The following is a 25,000-nucleotide window of genomic DNA, read 5'->3' on the forward strand; positions in this document are numbered from 1 at the left end:
CTGAAAAAACAGATTTTATTTTATTTTTTTGGTAATAAAAATGAACATTTAAAGACGACGCACAAGAGCAAAAGTGTGTGAAGGAGACACACTGATCCTGATCTTGGTCCTGGTCTCTGGTTCCTGGTCCCTGGTTCTGGTCTCTGCTCCTGATCTTGATTCCGATCCTGGTCCCGATCCTGGTCCTGGTCCTGGTCCTGATCCTGGTCTTGGTCTCTGGTCTCTGGTCCCTGGTCCTGATCTTGATCTTGGTCTTGGCCCTGGTCTCTGGTCTCTGGTCCTGGTCTTTGTTCCTGGTCTTTGTTCCTGGTCTTTGGTCCTGGTCTCTGGCCCTGGTCTCTGGTGGTCCTGGTCCTGGTCTTTGTTCCTGGTCTTTGTTCCTGGTCTCTGGTCCTGGTCTTTGGCCCTGGTCTCTGGTCCTGGTCCTGGTCTATGTCTTTGTTCCTGGTCTCTGGTCCTGGTCCTGGTCTATGTCTTTGTTCCTGGTCTCTGGTCCTGATCCTGGTCCGGTTCTGGTCTGTTTTTTCCGCGTCCCGGTCAGTTGAGTGGTTCCTACATTTCCCATGATGCTTTGCCGTGAGCCGCTCTGTTTCCTGTTTCCTGTTTGTTTAGTTTTAGTTTTTGTTTAATTTAAAGTTTCTCGTGTTTCAAATGTTTCTATATTTTTGTTTAAAATGTGAAATAAATGTTTCCTATTTTTCAAACGTCTCACTGCCTGAGTCCAACACAAACACACACAACACACAAACGCACAACACACACAATACACACAACACACACATACAATACACAACATACAACACATAAACACATACACACAATACACACACAAACGCACAATACACACACAAACACACAACACACACATACATACAATACACAACACATAAACACATACACACAATACACACACAAACGCACAACACACACAATACACACAACACACACATACATACAATACACAACATACAACACATACACACAATACACACACAAACGCACAACACACACAAACATACAATACACAACATACAACACATACACACACAAACGCACAACACACACAAACGCACAAACACAACACAAACACACAACACATAAACGCACACACAAACGCACAACACATACAATACACAAACGCACAATACACAACACAAACACACACAAACGCACAACACACACAATACACACACAAACGCACAACACACACAAACACACAACACACACACAAACGCACAACACACATACAATACACAACATACAACACATACACACAATACACACACAAACGTACAACACACACAAACGCACAAACAACACATAAACACACACAAACGCACAACACATACAATACACAAACGCACAATACACAACACAAACACACACAACACAAACGCACACACACAATACACACAAACGCACAACACACACAATACACACAAACGCACAACACAACACATACATACAATACACAACATACAACACAAACACATACACACAATACACACAAACGCACAAACACAACACAAACACACACAACACATAAACACACACAAACGCACAACACATACAATACACACACACAACACACAAACGCACAATACACAACACACACAACACAAACACACAACACAAACGCACACACACAATACACAACACATAAACACACACAAACGCACAACACACACAAACGCACAACACAAACACACACAACACAAACGCACACACACAATACACACACAAACGCAACACATACAATACACAACACACACAACACATAAACACAACACATAAACACACAAACGCACAACACACACACAACACATAAACGCACACATACAATACACACACAACACACACACAAACGCACAACACATACATACAATACACACACACACAACACATAAACACACACACACAATACACACACAAACGCACAACACACAATACACACAACACACACACAAACGCACAACACATACATACAATACACACACAACACACACACAACACATAAACACACACAAACGCACAAACACAACACATACATACAATACACAAACACAATATACACAAATGCACAACACATAAACACAACACAAACACACACATACAATACACACAAACGCACAATACACACACAATATACACACAAACGCACAACACACACACAATACACACACAAACGCACAACACATAAACACACACAACACAAACACACAACACATACATACAATACACACAATACACCCAAACGCACAACACAAAACACAAACACATAAAACTCACACAAAACACACAACACACACTGTTCAGACGACATCACATCGTTTGGACCAATCACAGATGGGGGGGGGCGGAGCAAACACCTGGAGCGTCGACAGGTGCATGTCGCATTTTGATTGACAGGTGAATGACAGGAGGCGACAGGACCTGCTCCGTTACACACACCGCACCTGACAGGGACAAACCTCCTGTCGCACCTGTCACACCTGTCACACGTGTCACACCAGTCACACCTGTCGCGCCTGTCACACCTGTCACACCTGTCACACCAGTCACACCTGTCGCGCCTGTCACACCTGTCACACCTGTCACACGTGTCGCACCTGTCACACGTGTCACACGTGTCACACCTGTCACACCTGTCACACCTGTCACACCTGTCACACCTGTCGCACCTGTCACACGTGTCACACGTGTCGCACCTGTCACACCTGTCGCACCTGTGTGTTGATACAGACGTGGCTCCACACTGCCCCTCGTGGACAAAACAAACATCAACATCTGAACAACAAACAAGAACCACCTGAGAAGTACTTTTACTGCAGTACTCTATACTACACAGTACTTTTACTGCAGTACTCTATACTACACAGTACTTTTACTGCAGTACTCTATACTACACAGTACTTTTACTACAGTACTCTATACTACACAGTACTTTTACTACAGTACTCTATACTACACAGTACTTTTACTACTGCAGTACTCTATACTACACAGTACTTTTACTGCAGTACTCTATACTACACAGTACTTTTACTGCAGTACTCTATACTACACAGTACTTTTACTGCAGTACTCTATACTATACTACAGTACTTTTACTACTACTAGTACTCTATACTACACAGTACTTTTACTACAGTACTCTATACTACACAGTACTTTTACTACAGTACTCTATACTACACAGTACTTTTACTACAGTACTCTATACTACACAGTACTTTTACTACAGTACTCTATACTACACAGTACTTTTACTGCAGTACTCTATACTACACAGTACTTTTACTGCAGTACTCTATACTACACAGTACTTTTACTGCAGTACTCTATACTACACAGTACTTTTACTGCAGTACTCTATACTACACAGTACTTTTACTGCAGTACTCTATACTACACAGTACTTTTACTGCAGTACTCTATACTACACAGTACTTTTACTGCAGTACTCTATACTACACAGTACTTTTACTACATTAACAGTACTTTTACTGCAGTAACAGTACTTTTACTACATTAACAGTACTTTTACTGCAGTAACAGTACTTTTACTACAGTAACAGTACTTTTACTACATTAACAGTACTTTTACTGCAGTAACAGTACTTTTACTGCAGTAACAGTACTTTTACTGCAGTAACAGTACTTTTACTACAGTAACAGTACTTTTACTGCAGTAACAGTACTTTTACTACAGTACTTCCTGTTCCCTGTGTCCAGTCTGACGTTCATAAACAGATTTATGAATAAAACACAAAATGTTCTGAAAAACTCAAATTAAAACTAAATTCACTCGTTTGGTTAAAGTCGTTTCTGCGTCTGAAGAAGATTTAAGTTTTATTTGTTTTATTTGTTTTAAAAGTTTCATGTCATTCTTCTTCTTCTTCTTCTTCTTCTTCTTCTTCTTCTTCTGACACTTTGATATTTACCGCATTTATGACGAGTGATGACGTCATCATCAGCGCTGACCACTTTTTATTTTACAAAAAAAGAAGAAGAAGAAGAAAAAAAGAGGAAACTCCAGAACTAAAGAGACAAAGTGTTTTTCTTTCTGCTCTGATTCACTCTGGATCTTTTTTGTCTCTTTGAAAAATCCACAATTTAGGATTTTTTTTCACCTTTTGTCAAATTCATCAAAATTATAAACCAGATGCCCCGCCCACAAATACTTTCACTTACTCTGAGTACAAATACGTTACTCTGAGTACAGTGCGTTACTCTGAGTACAGTGCGTTACTCTGAGTACAGGTGCGTTACTCTGAGTACAGGTGCGTTACTCTGAGTCTTTTCCTTGAGTCCCGCCTCTGCGCGCGCACGTGCCTCTGAGTATGTCTCGCGCTGCGCAGGTGCGTCCTCGTGCCTCGTTCCGCCGGTCACGTGACGTGCGCACCTGTCTTTGATGAGCCGCCGTATTTAAGCCTCGCGCCGCGGTCTCGGCCTGTGATTGGTTCTGGTTCGGTGGCAGCATGCGCGCGGCCAGGTGGAGCGCTCGCGTGGGCCCGGTACCTCCGGTTCGGCACGGCCCGGTTTGGCCTCAGCTTTGGTTCGGGATTTGGGTTTTTCTGGGTCTGACCCTGATCCCCGGCGCGCGCGGAGCGGGACCCGAGGCGCCGTTTGGGCCTCCGGACCAGGACCAAGACCAAGACCCGGACTCTCCGGGATCCGGCCGGACTCTGATCTCAGGTGAGAAGAGGTTCTGTTCACGAGCCGCGGGGGGGGGGGAGGTTCTGTTCACTTTTCGCTGCATCAGACTGAATGTTCTTGTGTCTCCAGTAAAATTCTGCTGCAGATGTTGTGAGGGTTTGTTTTTTTTTTGACATATATTTTTCGTGTGTTTCAGTTTCCGGTCGCCCTGAGGTTCTGGACGTGAATTCTCTCTGCAGCTGCTCGAACGGCTCCATCAAACTGTGGCTCTCCCCACGACGCTTCTCCCGCCTCAGACTCTCAGGTGGGAAACTCTGAACCTCTGAACCTGGGCTCGTTTAAAACTCATTTGGAATCACAAAATAAACAGATTTGATCCTTTGACCTCCTGCACGACTAAAGCTGCGTTTGTGTTTTAGACGTTTTTTTTGTTTTTTAAATGAAGCCTTTGTTCGGTAGTTTCACTTTTTCATGAGTCAGAACAAACTATTACAACTATGACACTTACTGATTTTATATTTTTTTAAAGAAATACAATTAATATTTTCAGTTTCTCATGTGACCCAAAGGAGAAGATCTGCTCTGGTTTGATTTTGTGCTTCCTGCAGTTTAATTTGTCTTCACTCTTCTTCACTCTTCCAAGTGTTGGAGACTCATTAGTTTCATGTTTTCAGATGGTTCTGAAGTTCCCCCTGGCTCTCCTGGCTCTCCTGGCTCTCCTGGCTCTCCTGGCTCTCCTGGCTCTCCTGGCTCTCCTGGCTCTCCTGGCTCTCCTGGCTGTGGCGTGTCCTACAGAGGCTTCTGGACGGTGCTGGTGGTTTCTCCTGGATGTTCTGCACCGCTTCAGGTGAATTTGTTTAGTTTCTGAAATGCAGATCCGTCTGACTCGGGACAAACTTTAAACCTGATGCACTTTTTATAGTGTTTTTCTGAGATGGTGGAGCCTGTAGAACGCAGAGTTTCTCACAGCTCAAACATCTGCCCTCCAGAGGAACATGATCAGAACAACTCAGTGGTTAAAATTTTATTCATGTATCAAAATTCCCGAGAGTAAATATCCATCCATCCATTTTCGTCCGCTTATCTGGGGCCGGGTCGCGGGGGCAGCAGCCTAAGCAGGGACTCCCAGACTTCCTTCACCCCAGACACGTCCTCCAGCTCCTCCGGGGGGACCCCGAGGCGTTCCCAGGCCAGCCGAGAGACATAGTCCCTCCAGCGTGTCCTGGGTCTTCCCCGGGGCCTCCTCCCGGTGGGACATGAACACCTCCCGAGGGAGGCGCCCAGGAGGCATCCGGAACAGATGCCCGAGCCTCAACTGGCTCCTCTCGACGTGGAGGAGCAGCGGCTCTACTCCGAGCTCCTCCCGTGTGACTGAGCTCCTCACCCTGTCTCTAAGGGAGACGCCCAGACCACCCTGCGGAGGAAACTCATTTCGAGCGCTTGTATCCGCGATCTCGTCCTTTCGGTCACTACCCAGAGCTCATGACCAGAGGTGATCACCCCTCTCCAAGTGTCACTGTCGTTGCCCACGTGGGCGTTGAAGTCCCCCAGGAGAACAACGGAGTCCCCGGTCGGTGCACTGTCTAGTACCCCTCCCAAGGACTCCAAGAAGGCCGGGTACTCGAGTACTCTGCACTGCTGTTCGGCCCGTAGGCCGACACCACAGTGAGAGACCTGTCCCCGACCCGAAGGCGCAGGGACGCGACCCTCTCGTTCACCGGGGTGAACTCCAACACACAGCGACTGAGCTGTGGGGCAATGAGCCCACACCAGCCCCCCCCCCCCCACACCCCAGCCCCACCCCCCCACACCAGCCCGCCGCCGCTCCCCGCGGCCAACGCCAGAGAAATGGAGAGTCCAGCCCCTCTCAAGGAGTTGGGTTCCAGAGCCCAAACTGTGCGTGGAGGTGAGGCCGACTATATCTAGTCGGTAACACTCAACCTCCCGCACAAGCTCAGGCTCCTTCCCCCCAGCGAGGTGACATTCCATGTCCCCAGAGCCACAGTCTCCATGTCCGGAGATCCGGTCGCCGAGGCCCCCACCGTCGACTGCTGCCCAGATCTCTCTGCACCGGCCCCATATGGAGCCTCCTGCGGGTGGTGGGCCCACGTGAGGACGGCCCCACGTCGCTCCTTCGGGCTGAACCCGGCCGAGCCCCGTGGGGGGAGGCTCGGCCACCAGGCGCTCGCTGACGAGTACCCACCCCAGGCCTGGCTCCAGGGTGAGGCCCCGGTGACGCCGATCCGGGCGACGTAACTGGCCTTGCTCGTACACATCATAGGGGCTTCTGAACCGTTCTTCGTCTGACCCGTCCCCCCGGACCTGTTTGCCTTGGGTGACCAGGGGCATGAAGCCCCCGACAACAGAGCTCCCGGGATCATTCGGGCATCAAACCCTCCACCACGATAAGGTGACGGTTCAAGGAGGGAGAGTAAATATGTCACTTTATTATCCAAACGACCTGGAGGAGCCTTTTATTGCACAGAAAAACCTTGCCGCTCCACAAACATGACTAATTTGGTTTGGAGACCTTGTTTCTATGGAGAAGTTGTTCCTTGGGTTAGAATAATCCACAGTGGCTTAAGTGATTTCCTTTCAGAATGTTCTGGAGTGGTTTTGGCTTTCTATTTCTCATGAAAAGTTCCACATTGTAGCTTTAACTGAGTCCCGTTGTAGCGTCACTGGACTTTGTCGTTTCTCCTGTCGACGTCTGATCATCTGACGGTTTCAGGTGGACTGTTCTGTGCGTCTCGTCTATTTTGACAAACTGCTCAGGAAAGACGTGGAGGCGGTGATGTTCTGCGAGGTGGAGAGTGACCTCGGCCTCCAGCGTCACAGGAGGAACCCGGAGGTGCTCAAGAACCTGTTCGGCCGAGAGCGCGGGAGGAGACCCGCCGAGCCCGCAGAACCTGCCGCCCAAGAGCCCAGACCTCGAGCTGGAGGCCGCAGAAGTCCCAAGTCGTCTGGAGGTCCAGGTGAGACAAATGTGACGGATGAGATTTAGTCAGTGCTTCATTTGTCCGAGTGAAACTAAATCTTGTGTTTGTCTGAACCTCAGGTCACAGTGGCAAACCCGGAAAAGGTTCCAAAGGCCCTGGAGATGGTCACCATGACGACAAAGACCCTGAAGATTATGATGGAGCTGAACATTCAGGTGAGAAACAATAGGTCAAATTTCAAACTCTGAACTTCAGCCACTGAAGCAGAGACGGAACATAAACTGTTTCTCCCTCAGGTCATGGAGGAAAACCTGGAAAAGATTATTCCAAACATCCTGGAGATTCTGAAGGAGCTGAAGGTTCAGGTGAGACTAGATGCAACAAATCAGACCATTTCAGTTTTGTGAAACATGGTCAACAGCTGCATTTATAAATTCATGGCAACAGAACTTATATTTATAATATATTTTATTTATATTTAAAATGGACTTTGGATCATTTTTATTATACTTTTTGTTTCAAATTGGTGATTAAAGTTTAAAATGCCATTAGAGACACACAGCAGCCTTGTAATTACCAAAAAAAAGAATGAAGGTCCATCAACTGTGGACGTGTTGAGGCCAGATAAACATCAGCCAATAAATGACACTGCCTCATTTTCTATTGGCTGTTGGGTCGTCAATCAAACTCTACGTTTCTAGTGTAAGTGACTCGTCGGCGCGCGGGGATTATGTGGTTTATGCAGCGGTTCTTGGAGGCTTTTTCAAACTGCAGCTTCCTCGCAATTCGCACAAAGTTTGATGGCGGACGAGAATCCACGACCAGTTCACTGCAAAAGTCGTTTTTGAGGTCGCTGAAAGAAAAGGAGCGAAGCCAAACTGAGGTGATTCTTGGAGATTCTTCCAGCGAATGAAGCAGACAAAGGGTCTAAAAACTGATGTGTCGGTCGATTTAAATTATTTCTAGATGGGTCACTTCAACAGTCAGTCTGAACATGTGATTTCTAGAGTAAAGAGGCGGCAGGAGATGTTTCTACTGAGGAAGGTGGTGTCACATGCACAACATTTGAAAAAGGACTGTTGCTGTATTTTTATTTATTTTTTTAAATCCTCTTTAAACTTTCTCAATGTGAGGTCATGGAAAACCTGGAAAAGACAAGTCCAAATCTCCTGGAGGTGCTGACCATGATGACAAAGATTCTGAAGGAGCTGGACGTCCAGGTGAGACACAAATATGACAGATGAGCTTTAAACCTGACAGACCCCACAGACATTTGTTTGATTTCAAAGTTGTGAATCAGTCTGAGTTTAAAATGAGTCTGAATCTCAGGTCATGACTCTAAGCCTCCTGGAGATGGTCACCATGACGACAAAGGCCCAAAACATCCTGGAGATGGTGGAGCTCAACGTCCAGGTGAGACATAAACTTTGAACTCCTTCAAACTGCAGAAGTCTGAATGATTTAAACTGAGTCTGTCTGAACCTCAGCACCTGGAAAAGATGAAGCCAAACCTTCTGGAGATGGTCACCAAGACCCTGAAGACCCTGAAGACCCTGAACGTCCAGGTGAGTTGTGACTAACATTAAAGTTATGAAACTTCATAATGATCTAAAGTGAGTTTCAAAAGGACTTTCTAAATGTGGACTTTGTTTTTGCAGGACATGGACACACCCCTGTGGATCCCAGCACCACCTCTCCTGCAAACCCAGAGGTGGTAATGAGCCAGACTGTCTCCAACTCAGGTCAAGGAAATCACAGGGGACATGGAAAACCTGGAAAAGATGAGTCCGGCGGTCCTGGAGGTCCTGGACATGGTCACGGTGACGGCAGAGGTCCTGGAGGTCCCGGAGGTCCTGGACATGGTCACGGTGACGGCAAAGGTCCTGGAGGTCCCGGAGGTCCTGGACATGGTCACGGTGACGGCGGAGGTCCTGGACATGGTCACGGTGACGGCGGAGGTCCTGGAGGTCCCGGTGGTCCCGGACATGGTCACGGTGACGGCGGAGGTCCCGGAGGTCCCGGAGGTCCCGGACACGGTGACGGCAAAGGCCCCGGAGGTCCCGGAGGTCCCGGAGGTCCCGGACACGGTGACGGCAAAGGCCCCGGAGGTCTCGGAGGTCCCGGAGGTCCGGACACGGTGACGGCAAAGGCCCCGGAGGTCCTGGACATGGTCACGGTGACGGCAAAGGTCCCGGAGGTCCCGGAGGTCCTGGACACGGTGACGGCAAAGGCCCCGGAGGTCTCGGAGGTCCCGGAGGTCCTGGACACGGTGACGGCAAAGGCCCCGGAGGTCCTGGACATGGTCACGGTGACGGCAAAGGTCCTGGAGGTCCCGGAGGTCCTGGACATGGTCACGGTGACGGCGGAGGTCCCGGAGGTCCTGGACATGGTCACGGTGACGGCAAAGGTCCTGGAGGTCCTGGAGGTCCTGGACACGGTGACGGCAAAGGCCCCGGAGGTCCCGGAAGTCCTGGACACGGTGACGGCGGAGGCTCCGGAGGTCCCGGAGGTCCCGGAGGTCCTGGACACGGTGACGGCAAAGGCCCCGGAGGTCCTGGACATGGTCACGGTGACGGCAAAGGTCCCGGAGGTTCTGGACATGGTCACGGTGACGGCGGAGGTCCCGGAGGTCCCGGAGGTCCTGGACACGGTGACGGCGGAGGTCCCGGAGGTCCTGGACACGGTGACGGCAAAGGCCCCGGAGGTCCCGGAGGTCCTGGACACGGTGACGGCAAAGGCCCCGGAGGTCCCGGTGGTCCTGGACATGGTCACGGTGACGGCAAAGGTCCTGGAGGTCCCGGTGGTCCTGGACATGGTCACGGTGACGGCGGAGGTCCCGGAGGTCCTGGAGGTCCTGGACACGGTGACGGCGGAGGTCCCGGAGGTCCTGGAGGTCCTGGACACGGTGACGGCGGAGGTCCCGGAGGTCCTGGAGGTCCTGGACACGGTGACGGCGGAGGTCCCGGAGGTCCCGGAGGTCCCGGAGGTCCCGGAGGTCCGGCGGAGGTCCCGGAGGTCCCGGACACGGTGACGGTGACGGCAAAGGCCCCGGAGGTCCCGGACACGGTGACGGTGACGGCAAAGGCCCCGGAGGTCCCGGAGGTCCTGGACACGGTGACGGCGGAGGTCCCGGAGGTCCTGGACATGGTGACGGCAAAGGTCCCGGAGGTCCCGGAGGTCCTGGACATGGTCACGGTCACGGTGACAGTAAAGGTCCCAGAGGTCCTGGACACGGTGACGGCGGAGGTCCCGGAGGTCCCGGAGGTCCTGGACACACGGTGACGGCAAAGGCCCCGGAGGTCCGGAGGTCCTGGACACGGTGACGGGCAAAGGCCCCGGAGGTCCCGGTGGTCCTGGACATGGTCACGGTGACGGCAAAGGTCCTGGAGGTCCCGGTGGTCCTGGACATGGTCACGGTGACGGCGGAGGTCCCGGAGGTCCTGGAGGTCCTGGACACGGTGACGGCGGAGGTCCCGGAGGTCCTGGAGGTCCTGGACACGGTGACGGCGGAGGTCCCGGAGGTCCTGGAGGTCCTGGACACGGTGACGGCGGAGGTCCCGGAGGTCCTGGAGGTCCTGGACACGGTGACGGCGGAGGTCCCGGAGGTCCCGGACGGTCCCGGAGGGTCCCGGAGGTCCCGGAGGTCCCGGAGGTCCCGGACACGGTGACGGTGACGGCAAAGGCCCGGAGGTCCCGGACACGGTCCGCGGTGACGGCAAAGGCCCCGGAGGTCCCGGAGGTCCTGGACACGGTGACGGCAAAGGTCCCGGAGGTCCCGGAGGTCCTGGACATGGTGACGGCAAAGGTCCCGGAGGTCCCGGAGGTCCTGGACATGGTCACGGTCACGGTGACAGTAAAGGTCCCAGAGGTCCTGGACACGGTGACGGCGGAGGTCCCGGAGGTCCTGGACATGGTCACGGTGACGGCAAAGGTCCCGGAGGTCCTGGACATGGTCACGGTGACGGCGAAAGGTCCCGGAGGTCCTGGACATGGTCACGGTGACGGCGAAGGTCCCGGAGGTCCTGGACATGGTCACGGTGACGGCGGAGGTCCTGGACACGGTCACGGTGACGGCGGAGGTCCTGGACACGGTCACGGTCGGCGGAGGTCGGAGGTGGACACGGTCACGGTGACGGCGGAGGTCCCGGAGGTCCTGGACACGGTCACGGTGACGGCGGAGGTCCCGGAGGTCCTGGACACGGTCACGGTGACGGCGGAGGTCCCGGAGGTCCTGGACACGGTCACGGTCGACGGTCCTGGAGGTCACGGTGACGGTCGGAGGGACAGGTCAGGTCCCGGTCCTGGACACGGTCAGGGACACGGTCACGCCGGAGGTCCTGGACACGGTCACGGTCACGGAGGTCCCGGAGGGACACGGTCACGCCGGAGGTCCCGGACACGGTCACGCCGGAGGTCCCGGAGGTCCCGGAGGTCCTGGTCCGGAAGGTCCCCGGAGGTCCCGGATGGTCACGGTGACGGCGGAGGTCCCGGAGGTCCTGGAGATGGTCACGGTGACGGCAAAGGTCCCGGAGGTCCCGGAGGTCCTGGAGATGGTCACGGTGACGGCAAAGGTCCCGGTGGTCCTGGACATGGTCACGGTGACGGCGGAGGCCCCGGAGGTCCCGGACATGGTCACGGTGACGGCAAAGGTCCTGGACATGGTCACGGTGCTGGACAACCAGGTGAGGCATAAATGACAGACTTGAATCCTCCTACAGGACTGAAGGGAGAGGGGTGTGTATGAAGAACAATGTCCTAATGCTCTAATCATCACTTGAATGTTGCATGATGTTTATTGCTCATGCTGTTTGTTGGAACAAATTTAAATAACAATCTGAATTTAATACATATTCCAACCATTATTTGCAGTTTTTGCTGCATGAACAAAATGAACAGGAAGAAAAATCTTATAAACCTGCTCCTTTTTACAGATCAAAGTAACACCCCCCCCCCCCCCCCCCCCAAAAAAAGTCCCCAATAAGACATCTGTTTAGATTTCATTAACTTTAGTGCAACGATAACTGACCATGGAAAGTGTTTAGTGATTCAAAATGCATAAAAAATAAGTCACTTTTTAAAAGTTCCATCTCTTGACAGATTTTTTTTTTTTTCTCTGAACTGTATCAAGGACAAAACAACATTGTAGTTGAAATTGCAGTGGCAGATTTGTAACGTCGTGTGGGACCTGGTTTGTTAAATTGGCAAAATGGGAACAGACGATTCTCCTGAAACTCCAGAGCTTCAAAGTTGAACTAAACTCTACTTGTTTCTGATCTCTCAGGTAACGGACACGGAAAACCTGGAAAGGAAGAGTCTGGAGACGGTCACCATGACAATGACGGCGCTGAAGGTGAGACCTGAATAAAACATGAGTCAGAACTTTTTCTTAGGAAGCACCAGTGACTGATCTGAGTAATGAGTCAAAATGACAAAACCTGCTGGATTGTTTTGATTCTATCCCAGATCCTAGTTAATTAGTTCTGATTGATTGCAGGATGTGAAGGTGCATAAAGGCTCATGTATAAATGCAGAGTTTTTGTCAGTCACTTAGCGGTCACATGGTCCAAGGGTTTAGTGCCATCTGCTGGGCGGAGTTCAGGGTTACATGCCCAGAAATCTTAAATCTTGCCACGGGTTTTGACTTTCACCTCATTTCTCTAAACTCGTGTCAATGATCTAAAGTGAGTTTCAAAAGGACTTAAGTGTGAACTTTGTTTTGTGCAGGACATGGACTCACCCCTGTGGACCCCAGCACCACCACCACCCTGCCCCTTGTGAAGTCCACATACACCACCTCCGACACTGCAAATGTTTTCTTGTGGATCTTAAGGAAGGCTTCCTCACCCACCCCCCCCTCACGTCCCTCTGTCGCCATGTGCCCGTGTTCCCAAGTTTCCACCACGACCAGCAGACCATGTTATTGTGGCCCGACCCAGCCCCCAATTCTCGTGCCGTGTCTCACAATCCCCCTCACTAAATCCACCACGACTCTTCCTCTGTGTCAGGTCCAAACTACCACAGTCGCTCCAGTGCCCCACTACGAGACCATGACCTCCATCTCCACCGAGACTCCAACAACATCTGCCTCTTCTGTCTCTGAAACTACCACCGGACACGGACACGATCATGTAGAACCTACACCTGACACTAGACCCAGTACACCTTACGATCCAACGAACTCTTCAGGAAATGGTGCCACTGAGATTCCAACAGCATCTGGAGCAACTTCTGTCTCTGAAGCTATCACTGGAGATCACGGACATGCTGGAGATCACGGACATGGTGGACATCATCATGGACATGGAGGACATGGTGGAGGACATGGACACTATGATGGACCACACGGAGGACATCATCATGGAGGACATGGACATCATCACCACCAATCTGAGCCACCTTCCTCCACCATCTCCACCCAACCTCCAGCAACATCTGTTCCCTTTGATCCCACCACCGATTTCTTGACTGTTGCTCCAGACACCACCAGTGTGTCCAGTTCAACCTCCAATAACGGTAATGTGTTTTAGAAACGTTGAAGTAAAAACCTCATGTTTAAACAGGCGTCATAAGATGTAACTGCAGCCACTGAATTTGAGTGTTGGAAAACTTTTTCTATTCTCATCTGTCTGGTCACATCAGATCTAGTTTTTCTAGAACATAAAAATGGTTAATCAGGTCCAGGAAATCTTAGTTTGACTTTGACTGCAACAAACTGCTGGAAAATTTAGTTTTGCTGTGTAAAGTGTTTTATTTCTCCCCCAGGAAAATCAGAAGCAACATCTGAACCTGCCACTGGATATCATGGACACGGAGGACATCATCACCATCACGGACATGGAGATCATCACCACCACCACCACCACCATCATCACGGACATGGAGATCATCACCACCACCACCATCATCATGGACACGGAGGACATCACCATCATGGACATGGAGATCATCACCATCATCATCATGGACACCCTACACCTGACACAAGGCCCATTACACCTTATGATCCAACGAGCTCTTCAGGACAGGACTCCACTGTGACTTCTGTTTCTGGACTTCCAAATGTTACAGCATCCCAAACCCCTCCAACAGACTCCACCACCCCGTGCCCACAGACGACGACTTCACATCTCTCCAGTTCAACTGAGACGACGACCTCTTCTGGACCCATCTCCACTGAGACTCCAACAGCATCTGGAGTAACTTCTGTCTCTGAACCTACCAGTGGATATCATCATGGACATGGACACCATCATGGGCACCATCACGGACATGGTGGACATGGAGGGCACGGACACTATGATGGACCACACGGAGGACATCATCATGGAGGACATGGACATCATCACCACCAATCTGAGCCACCTTCCTCCACCATCTCCACCCAACCTCCAGAAACATCTGGCCCCTTTGATCCCACCACCAACGATTTCTTGACTGTTGCTCCAGACACCACCAGTGTGTCCAGTTCAACCTCCAATAACGGTAATGTGTTTTAGAAACATTGAGGTTTTCACTTCATATTTAAACAGGCGTCATAAGATGTAACTGCAGCCACTGAATTTGAGTGTTGGAAAACTTTTTAAAAATTCTCATCTGTCTGGTCACATCAGATCTAGTTTTTCTAGAACATAAAAATGGTTAATCAGGTCCAGGAAATCTTAGTTTGACTTTGACTGCAACAAACTGCTGGAAAATTTAGTTTTGCTGTGTAAAGTGAGTATTTTATTTCTCCCCCAGGAAAATCAGAAGCAACATCTGAACCTGCCACTGGATATCATGGACACGGAGGACATCACCACCATCACGGACATGGAGATCATCACCACCACCACCACCACCATCATGGACACGGAGATCATCACCATCATCATCATGGACACGGAGGACATCATCATGGACACCCTACACCTGACACAAGGCCCATTACACCTTATGATCCAACGAGCTCTTCAGGACAGGACTCCACTGTGACTTCTGTTTCTGGACTTCCAAATGTTACAGCATCCCAAACCCCTCCAACAGACTCCACCACCCCGTGCCCACAGACGACGACTTCACATCTCTCCAGTTCAACTGAGACGACGACCTCTTCTGGACCCATCTCCACTGAGACTCCAACAGCATCTGGAGTAACTTCTGTCTCTGAACCTACCAGTGGACATTATCATCACGGACATGGAGGGCATCATCACGGGGGACATGTACACTATCATGACGACCCACACGGACAGGGTCATCATCACCACCACCACCACTACCACTACCATCATCACCATCACCACCATCACGGCTCTGGAGGTGCATCAAACACAACATCCTCCACTACGATAATCTCCACAGTTGAAGGATCATCTGAAAGCTCCACTAAATCTCCTGAAGGTAAAATCTATAGAAACTTTCCTCTTAAGGCCTATTCATATGAACTTTGACATTTCATACTTCAAAACAAAAATGTTCTTGGTGATAAGAGTCCCGCCCCCTCGCCCCCTGGCTCAGTATGAATCTTTGTTTCGTTTGACTTGAACAGGAGTCATGTTGGTGATGTTTCTGTGTTTAGTCGAGCTGCTGCAGGAGGTTTATATCGAGGGGAATACTTGTCCTCCAGCCTGACTTATGTTTTGGTTTCCTACATTTTCATCTGAGCCTAAAATATCAGCAATCTCCATTTGGCATCGTTTATTTTCTCATTTCCTCAACTGACTCAAAAAAATTTTGTTTCTTGCTCCGCACCGACGAGGACGCAGATAAAAACCAACTGTTTCTTGGTCTTATGAAGTATGACTAGGCCTTTAGACTTCACTGTATTTCAGTTGACCCTTCAATGGTCGCTCTTCTCGTACTGTTGCACAAAAAAAACGCCGCCACTTTCCTGTTTGATTCAGATCCAGCTTTTTCAATTTGGATTCTGATTTTGACTACGATATAAAGGTGTTTGGTTTAAATGAAAATAAGACTTGCCTGATCCAAATGTCTTTAGTTTGAAAGACTAAAAGATCAGTGTGTCAAACTGGACTGACTGAACAGATCCTGGACTGAATATTCACTTGGAGATCAGGTCGCTGCTTCCCTTGATTTCAGTTCAGACACCAAAACTGATTCTGATTCTTTTACCACAGGCTCCGTTCAAATCACCAGAGTCTCCAGTCCTGAAACATCGACTGTGAAGACCACTCTGCCGCCATGTGCCTCCACCACGACCACCCGCCCGTCAGGTGCACCCTGTGCCCCGATCACACTCACTGCAGCGCAGACGGGTGACACTGGCGGTGACGGCGGTAGCTCCACCACTTCTACAACCACCGGCGGAGACGGCGGTCACTCCACCACTTCTACAACCACAGGAACCTCCACCACCGGAGGTGACGGAGGTGACGGAGGTGACGGAGGTGACGGAGGAGACGGAGTGACGGCGGAGACGGAGGAGACGGCGGAGACGGAGGTGACGGCGGTCACGGCGGAGACGGAGGTGACGGCGGTCACGGCGGAGACGGAGGTGACGGCGGTCACGGCGGAGACGGAGGTGACGGCGGTCACGGCGGAGACGGAGGTGACGGCGGTCACGGCGGTGACGGAGGTGACGGCGGTGACGGCGGAGACGGAGGTGACGGCGGTCACGGCGGAGACGGAGGTGACGGCGGTGACGGCGGTGACGGCGGTGACGGCGGTGACGGACGGCGGTGACGGCGGTGACGGACGGCGGTGACGGCGGTGACGGAGGTGACGGCGGTGACGGCGGAGACGGCGGACGGCGGTCACGGCGGTGACGACGGCGGTCACGCGGTGACGGCGGTCACGGCGGTCACGGCGGTCACGGCGGAGACGGCGGCGGCGGAGACGGCGGAGACGGCGGTCACGGCGGTCACGGCGGAGACGGCGGAGACGGCGGAGTCACGGCGGAGACGCCGGTGACGCCGGTCACTCCACCACTTCTACAACCACAGGAACCACCAGGTCAGAGCTGTTACACAATTGACTCTTGTGAACTTGAAGTCATGTTGTTCCTGGTCACCAAACACTCTGCTCCACTTTGTGATGTCATGAAGTTCTGGGCTCCTTTTCCCTTTAGTTCAGTGGAGAAACTCCTGAACTGAAATGATTCTAGTGAAGGTGTGTGGAGTTTAAAAACACCACATGATGACATCACAAGGTGGAACAGTTTTCAGTTTGGATTTGTGTTAAACATGTGAACTCGGAGACTCCATTAGAACTTCAGCTCAGGTCATTTGTCTCGTTCAGGTCTGACTCCACCTCGACCGCCATCACCTCGACCGCCGCCTGTGGCACCACCCGGGCCTCGTGTGTGACCCTCGACCCTTCGGGAAACCTGACCCAGACCCCGGACTGCTCCTCTGTGAGTACAACACCGAACCAAGTGCAGCTCTGAACGTCAGACGTGAACTTTAACAGGATTTAAATCAGGAAGTTGCTTCAGTGTTTGTGGTGCAACATTAAACTTTCAAAAAGGAGATGTGGTTTTTCTCAAATTGAAATTTCATCATAACTTTGGCAGGTCTGAGAATTTGTAAATCTAAACTTGACTTCTGTACAGAAGGAAAAACTGCCTTTTGAAAATGGCATTTTTGTGCTCAGTGAGTTCATTTGGAAAAACAGAACTGAGGATTTCATGTTTTGTGTCTGCAGGGCGGCACAGGCGGCGCAGGCGGCAGCAGCACCACGAGAACGAGCACCACACAGAAGATGTGCTGGTGCCCGTGTCAGGAGACCTGAACCTCTGCAGCTGCAACAAGACTAAACACTTTTAATAAAGCAAAACTAAAATGCTCTCACTGTCTGTGGTTTTTCTGTCTGATTTTAAAAATACTTTGTTTCTCAAACTGTGGGACGATGTGTTCAGAGTTCAGTTTGTTCAAATGTGTAATGACCTCTTGTGTCCAGTGGGGGGCAGTGTGCGTGCACTACTTTAGTGTCAGCACTGAGAGTAAAAGTACTTCAGAAGTATCAGTACTGTCCCTCCTCCAGTGAGTCACAGCCACATTCACGTGACCCCCCCCCCCCCCCCCCCAGACTCTGGTGTAGTTAGAATTTTCTTTAAGAATTGACGTTCAGAATATTTATAATTAAACTTGTCTCTAAAATTGAATGAGCTCAAAACATTTATCTCCATCTCACACTTCACCTGTCTGTGTGTGACAGGGACACTTCACCTGTGTGTGTGACAGGGACACTTCACCTGTGTGTGTGTGACAGGGACACTTCACCTGTGTGTGTGTGACAGGGACACTTCACCTGTGTGTGTGTGACAGGGACACTTCACCTGTGTGTGTGTGTGACAGGGACACTTCACCTGTGTGTGTGTGTGACAGGGACACTTCACCTGTGTGTGTGTGTGACAGGGACACTTCACCTGTGTGTGTGTGACAGGGACACTTCACCTGTGTGTGTGACAGGGACACTTCACCTGTGTTATGAGCTGGTTGTCATGGTGACGGGAGCAGATCACTGAGCACACGTCCGCTCTCTTCTGCTTCAGTGCTCCACGGTTTTCACTTTCACATGATTTTTACATTTAGTTGTTTCATGTGTTTGTGTAAAGCTCCGTCCCCTGTCCCTGTCCTCTGTCCTCTGTCCTCTGTCCTCTGTCCTCTGTCCTCTGCTCTGCTCCGTCCCTACTGTCTTGTTTCTATGAAAAATTAAATTTCTTGATCTGATTCAAGACTAAACCCGGACTAAACCCGGACCATGTGCACTCTGTAAAAGACGTTTTAATCTTAATATTTTCCTACAGTTTAATTCATCTTTTACATTTTCTCTTGATAAATGATGAATCCATTTTTAAATCCTGATGAGTTTTTTGAAAACAGTCAAAGGTTTATTGTTTTTCCAGCAGATGTGGACCAGGTGTCTCCTCACCGGCCGAATGTCTCTCCCACGTCACACCTCAACCACAGAACACCAGGTTTATGTCCCGAGACGACCACAGGACACACGGCAGTGACAGGGAGACCACAGCTCCTCCTGAGGTGTGGACGACGAGGACGACTCCTGAGGTGTGGACACACATGCTCCATCTGACCTGATGAATCTTCACGTGAGTTTTTCTGACATCATCTTTAACGACTAAACCCAAAGAGTTTCAAAACAAATGTTTCTAAAAGCTAAACTCAGCACAATTTTTATTTAATCAAACACATCTGTGTCACACACAGAACACTGTGTGTGTGTGTGTGTGTGTGTGTGTGTGTGAGTGATACTGAACATGTGAAATAACACACATCTCTCTGAACATACAAAATAACATTTTTATTTTACATTTTTATCAGATTAACACTTATTAAACAAATAAAGAGTCGTTGTCGGGACATTTAGGGACAGATTCAGGAAAACGGATTAAGACCCAACGTTTGGTCACATTACGCACACACACACACGCACACACACGCACACAGACACAAACACACACACACGCACACAAACACACACGCACACAGACACACAAACACACACACACACAAACACACACGCACACAAACACTCAGGTTTGGAGTGACGGCTGCTGCAGTTTCAGTGTTTCACTCAGTCCTACATGGAGTTTAAACCTGGACTAAACCTGGTCTGAACCTGGTCTGAACCTGGTCTGAACCTGGTCTGAACCTGGTCTGAACCTGGTTCTGTAATCATCCATGTGACTGTTGTGCTGCTGTAGTGATGTTGTTGTCCCGTTTTCGTGGTTACAGTTGTGAGGTCCGCGGTTGCCGTGGTTACAGACACTTGAGCAGGATGAAGTTGCAGAGCGCCCCCTGTGGACAGTCACACAGTTTCCCGATACGAGCGCCTTTCCTCACCGCACACGACTCGCCCAGGTCACACTGTGAACGCACACAAACACACACATGTGAACGCACACAAACACACACATGTGAACGCACACAAACACACACATGTGAACGCACACAAACACACACATGTGAACGCACACAAACACACACATGTGAACGCACACAAACACACACACAAACACACACATGTGAACGCACACAAACACACACATGTGAACGCACACAAACACACACATGTGAACGCACACAAACACACACACACATGTGAACGCACACAAACACACACATGTGAACGCACACAAACACACACATGTGAACGCACACAAACACACACACATGTGAACGCACACAAACACACATGTGAACGCACACAAACACACATGTGAACGCACACAAACACACACACACACATGTGAACGCACACAAACACACACACATGTGAACGCACACAAACACACACACATGTGAACGCACACAAACACACACACATGTGAACGCACACAAACACACACATGTGAACGCACACAAACACACACACACACATGTGAACGCACACAAACACACACACATGTGAACGCACACAAACACACACACATGTGAACGCACACAAAACACACACATGTGAACGCACACAAACACACACATGTGAACGCACACAAACACACACATGTGAACGCACACAAACACACACATGTGAACGCACACACACACACACATGTGAACGCACACAACACACACACATGTGAACACACACGTGAACACACAAACACACACATGTGAACGCACACAAACACACACATGTGAACGCACAAAACACATGTGAACGCACACAAACACACACATGTGAACGCACAAACACACACACACATGTGAACGCACAACACACACACACATGTGAACGCACACAAACACACACACACATGTGAACGCACACACACACACACACACACATGTGAACGCACACACACACACACACACACACATGTGAACGCACACAAACACACACATGTGAACGCACACAAACACACACATTGTGAACGCACACACACACACACACATGTGAACGCACACAAACACACACACATGTGAACGCACACAAACACACACATGTGAACGCACACAAACACACACATGTGAACGCACACAAACACACACACATGTGAACGCACACAAACACACATGTGAACGCGCACACACATGTGAACGCGCACACACACGTGAACGCACACACACACACGTGAACGCACACGCACGCACATGTGAACGCACACACACGCACGCACATGTGAACGCACACAAACACACACATGTGAACGCACACAAACACACACATGTGAACGCACACAAACACACACATGTGAATGCACACAAACACACACGCATGCGAACGCACACAAACACACACACATGTGAACGCACACAAACACACACATGTGAACGCACACAAACACACACATGTGAACGCACACAAACACACACATGTGAACGCACACAAACACACACATGTGAACGCACACAAACACACACGCATGCGAACGCACACAAACACACACATGTGAACGCACACAAACGCACACATGTGAACGCACACAAACGCACACATGTGAACGCACACAAACGCACATGTGAACGCACACAAACACACACATGTGAACGCACACAAACACACACACATGTGAACGCACACAAACACACACACATGTGAACGCACACAAACACACACACACATGTGAACGCACACAAACACACACACATGTGAACGCACACAAACACACACACATGTGAACGCACACAAACACACACACATGTGAACGCACACAAAACACACACACATGTGAACGCACACAAACACACACACATGTGAACGCACACAAACACACACACATGTGAACGCACACACACACACACACACATGTGAACGCACACACACACACATGTGAACGCACACAAACGCACACATGTGAACGCACACAAACGCACACATGTGAACGCACACAAACGCACACACATGTGAACGCACACAAACGCACACATGTGAACGCACACAAACGCACACATGTGAACGCACACAAACGCACACATGTGAACGCACACACACACATGTGAACGCACACACACACATGTGAACGCACACACACACATGTGAACGCACACAAACACACACATGTGAACGCACACACACACTTGTGAACGCACACAAACGCACACATGTGAACGCACACAAACACGCACACATGTGAACGCACACACACACACATGTGAACGCACACATGTGAACACACACAAACGCGAACATGTGAACGCACACAAACGCACACATGTGAACGCACACAAACGCACACATGTGAACGCACACAAACACACACACATGTGAACGCACACAAACGCACACACACATGTGAACACACACAAACGCACACACACACATGAATACACATCAACACACACATGAACACACACAAACACACACACATGTGAACACACACAAACACACACACATGTGAACACATACAAACACACACACATGTGAACACACACAAACACACACACACATGCATATGAAAATATACAAATATACACAACAACAGTCAGTGGTCAGGGGGTCTGTCTGTAGGGGGCGGGGTCTGTCTGTAGGGGCGGGGTCTGTCTGTAGGGGGCGGGGTCGGTCTGTAGGGGGTCTGTCTGTAGGGGGCGGGGTCTGTCTGTAGGGGGCGGGGTCTCACCGTGGGCACTTGTCCATATTTCTTCTCCCAGTGCGGTAAACGTTTGGCCTGAAGCTTCTCCAGAACCTCCTGCAGCTCCCCCAACTACACACACAACACAACACAACATTACACACAACACAACATTACACACAACACAACATTACACACAACACAACATTACACACAACACACACAACACAACATTACACACAACACAACATTACACACAACACACAGCTCAGAGTTCATACAGACAGCGCTCTGAATTTTTCTCAGTTAATCCAAATAATCAGATTCACACAAACTCTGAACTTTAATCCAGGTTCTACTGTTCTAATGTTCTGATGTTCTACTGTTTTAATGTTCTAATGTTCTACTGTTCTACTGTTCTAATGTTCTACTGTTCTACTGTTCTACTGTTCTACTGTTCTACTGTTCTACTGTTCTATGTTCTACTGTTCTACTGTTCTACTGTTCTACTGTTCTACTGTTCTACTGTTCTACTGTTCTACTGTTCTAATGTTCTACTGTTCTACTGTTCTAATGTTCTACTGTTCTAATGTTCTGCTGTTCTACTGTTCTACTGTTCCTGGTCACACTCAGAGCTGGACTTGTGTTTTTCTTTATTCTGTTTGTTACATTTCCAAATCTCCAAACGCTCTGTTCCACCTTGTGATGTCATCAAGTTCTCAGCTCCTTTTTCCTTTAGTTCAGTCGAGATCAACGACGCCAGGACTGAAACCATCACTCACGTGCACGCCCCACTCACACGTGCACGCCCCTCTCATGTGCACGTCCCTCTCTCACGTGCACGCCCCTCACTCACGTGCACGCCCCACTCACGTGCACGCCCCTCACTCACGTGCACGCCCCTCTCACGTGCACGCCCCTCTCTCACGTGCACGCCCCTCACTCACGTGCACGCCCCTCTCACGTGCACGCCCCTCTCGTCACGCACGCCCCTCTCTCACGCACGTGCACGCCGCCCCTCTCACGTCACGTGCACGCCCCTCTCACGTGCACGCCCCTCTCTCACGTGCACGCCCCTCTCTCACGTGCACACTCTCACGTGCACTCACCAGCTGCCTCTGGGCCGTCAGCTTGGGGTTCTTGGAGAGTCCCTTCAGGGCCCGGGGCCAGAGTCCGGACTCCGGTTCAGGATCCAGGTCCAGGTCGGAGTCCAGACCGAGACCCACGTGCACGAGCAGAGCCAGGAGCGTGCACGTGAAGAGGGACCAGCGGCTCAAAGGCATCGCGCCGAAGCTCAGAGCAGCAGCAGGAGGGACACGATGCAGGAGCGGGAGCAGGACCAAGACCAGGACCGGGAGCGGGACCAGGAACAGGAGCAGGATTTGTAGTAGTTTTGTAGTAGTTTTGTAGTAGTTTTGTAGTAGTAGTAGTAGTAGTAACAGTAGTCGTACAGTAAATCAGAGTGAGAGCACAGATGGGGGCAGAGAGAGACTTATATCCAACCTCTGCTGCGTCACAGAGAGAGAGAGAAGAAGAGGAGGAGGAGGAGGAGAGAGAAAAAAGAGAAAAAGGAGATGATGATGAGGAGGAGGAGAACAACAGTAGAAAGTTCTGGATAAACGGGTTGTGTCATGTTCTAATCCAGAGAAGAAACATCAGCTCCTGTTCACACAACCTACAGTGTGAACGAGTGTGGAAATAAAGCAGAAAGGGGGACGTCCAGCAGGTGTTGAGCTCTGCTTGGTGGTGAGGGCTCAAAATCTCACACAAATATGAAGGTGCGAGAACATTGAGTGTATTAAAAACAAACATCAGAATTTTAAAATGAATTCTGAACTGAACAGGAGCCAGAGAGACAAGAACAAGAACAGAACTTATGTGGTCGTGTTTCTGTTCGTGAGCAGACGAGCAGCAGCAGTTTGCACAAACT

At 50.1% G+C, this 25,000-nt stretch overlaps 3 protein-coding genes across 3 annotated transcripts; 2 read left to right on the forward strand and 1 right to left on the reverse strand.

The window, feature by feature from the left end:
- Positions 1-4,473: 4,473 nt before the first annotated feature.
- Positions 4,474-10,921, forward strand: LOC129409188 (collagen alpha-1(III) chain-like). The gene is made up of 11 exons (XM_055154398.1): positions 4,474-4,698; positions 4,856-4,963; positions 5,334-5,506; positions 7,391-7,634; positions 7,718-7,813; positions 7,895-7,963; positions 8,732-8,818; positions 8,928-9,011; positions 9,086-9,163; positions 9,257-9,715; positions 10,605-10,921. Exons 1-11 carry the CDS (start codon positions 4,482-4,484, stop codon positions 10,919-10,921), a joined length of 1,932 nt encoding a protein of 643 aa, XP_055010373.1. The 5' UTR covers positions 4,474-4,481.
- A 2,417-nt stretch (positions 10,922-13,338) lies between these two features.
- LOC129409189 (midnolin homolog) lies at positions 13,339-18,382 on the forward strand. The gene is made up of 7 exons (XM_055154399.1): positions 13,339-14,111; positions 14,361-15,080; positions 15,336-15,977; positions 16,715-17,297; positions 17,418-17,549; positions 17,835-17,949; positions 18,240-18,382. Exons 1-7 carry the CDS (start codon positions 13,472-13,474, stop codon positions 18,324-18,326), a joined length of 2,919 nt encoding a protein of 972 aa, XP_055010374.1. The 5' UTR covers positions 13,339-13,471; the 3' UTR covers positions 18,327-18,382.
- Positions 18,383-19,919: 1,537 nt separating this feature from the next.
- Positions 19,920-24,978, reverse strand: cart3 (cocaine- and amphetamine-regulated transcript 3). The gene is made up of 3 exons (XM_020926119.2): positions 24,180-24,978; positions 23,119-23,202; positions 19,920-20,425 (listed from the first exon to the last, which is right to left on the reverse strand). Exons 1-3 carry the CDS (start codon positions 24,351-24,353, stop codon positions 20,318-20,320), a joined length of 366 nt encoding a protein of 121 aa, XP_020781778.1. The 5' UTR covers positions 24,354-24,978; the 3' UTR covers positions 19,920-20,317.
- Positions 24,979-25,000: the final 22 nt, after the last annotated feature.

Source organism: Boleophthalmus pectinirostris, unplaced genomic scaffold, assembly GCF_026225935.1.
Source record: "Boleophthalmus pectinirostris isolate CB_2022bp ecotype Guang Dong unplaced genomic scaffold, ASM2622593v1 HiC_scaffold_19, whole genome shotgun sequence".
Lineage (NCBI taxonomy): Eukaryota > Metazoa > Chordata > Actinopteri > Gobiiformes > Gobiidae > Boleophthalmus > Boleophthalmus pectinirostris.

What these genes read in the sequence shown, in the direction of transcription:
- cart3 (XM_020926119.2), bottom strand. Translation starts at nt 24,353, where the DNA reads ATGCCTTTGAGCCGCTGGTCCCTCTTCACGTGCACGCTCCTGGCTCTG. An exon ending in TGACGGCCCAGAGGCAGCTG is followed by an intron (nt 23,203 to 24,179) that starts GTGAGTGCACGT and finishes TTGTGTGTGTAG; the next exon opens with TTGGGGGAGCTGCAGGAGGT. An exon ending in AATATGGACAAGTGCCCACG is followed by an intron (nt 20,426 to 23,118) that starts GTGAGACCCCGC and finishes GTGCGTTCACAG; the next exon opens with TGTGACCTGGGCGAGTCGTG.
- LOC129409189 (XM_055154399.1), top strand. Translation starts at nt 13,472, where the DNA reads ATGTGCCCGTGTTCCCAAGTTTCCACCACGACCAGCAGACCATGTTAT. An exon ending in CAGTTCAACCTCCAATAACG is followed by an intron (nt 15,081 to 15,335) that starts GTAATGTGTTTT and finishes TTTCTCCCCCAG; the next exon opens with GAAAATCAGAAGCAACATCT. An exon ending in AGACCCCGGACTGCTCCTCT is followed by an intron (nt 17,950 to 18,239) that starts GTGAGTACAACA and finishes TTGTGTCTGCAG; the next exon opens with GGCGGCACAGGCGGCGCAGG.
- LOC129409188 (XM_055154398.1), top strand. Translation starts at nt 4,482, where the DNA reads ATGCGCGCGGCCAGGTGGAGCGCTCGCGTGGGCCCGGTACCTCCGGTT. An exon ending in TGGTGGAGCTCAACGTCCAG is followed by an intron (nt 9,012 to 9,085) that starts GTGAGACATAAA and finishes TCTGAACCTCAG; the next exon opens with CACCTGGAAAAGATGAAGCC. An exon ending in AGGCCCCGGAGGTCTCGGAG is followed by an intron (nt 9,716 to 10,604) that starts GTCCCGGAGGTC and finishes GGTCCGGCGGAG; the next exon opens with GTCCCGGAGGTCCCGGACAC.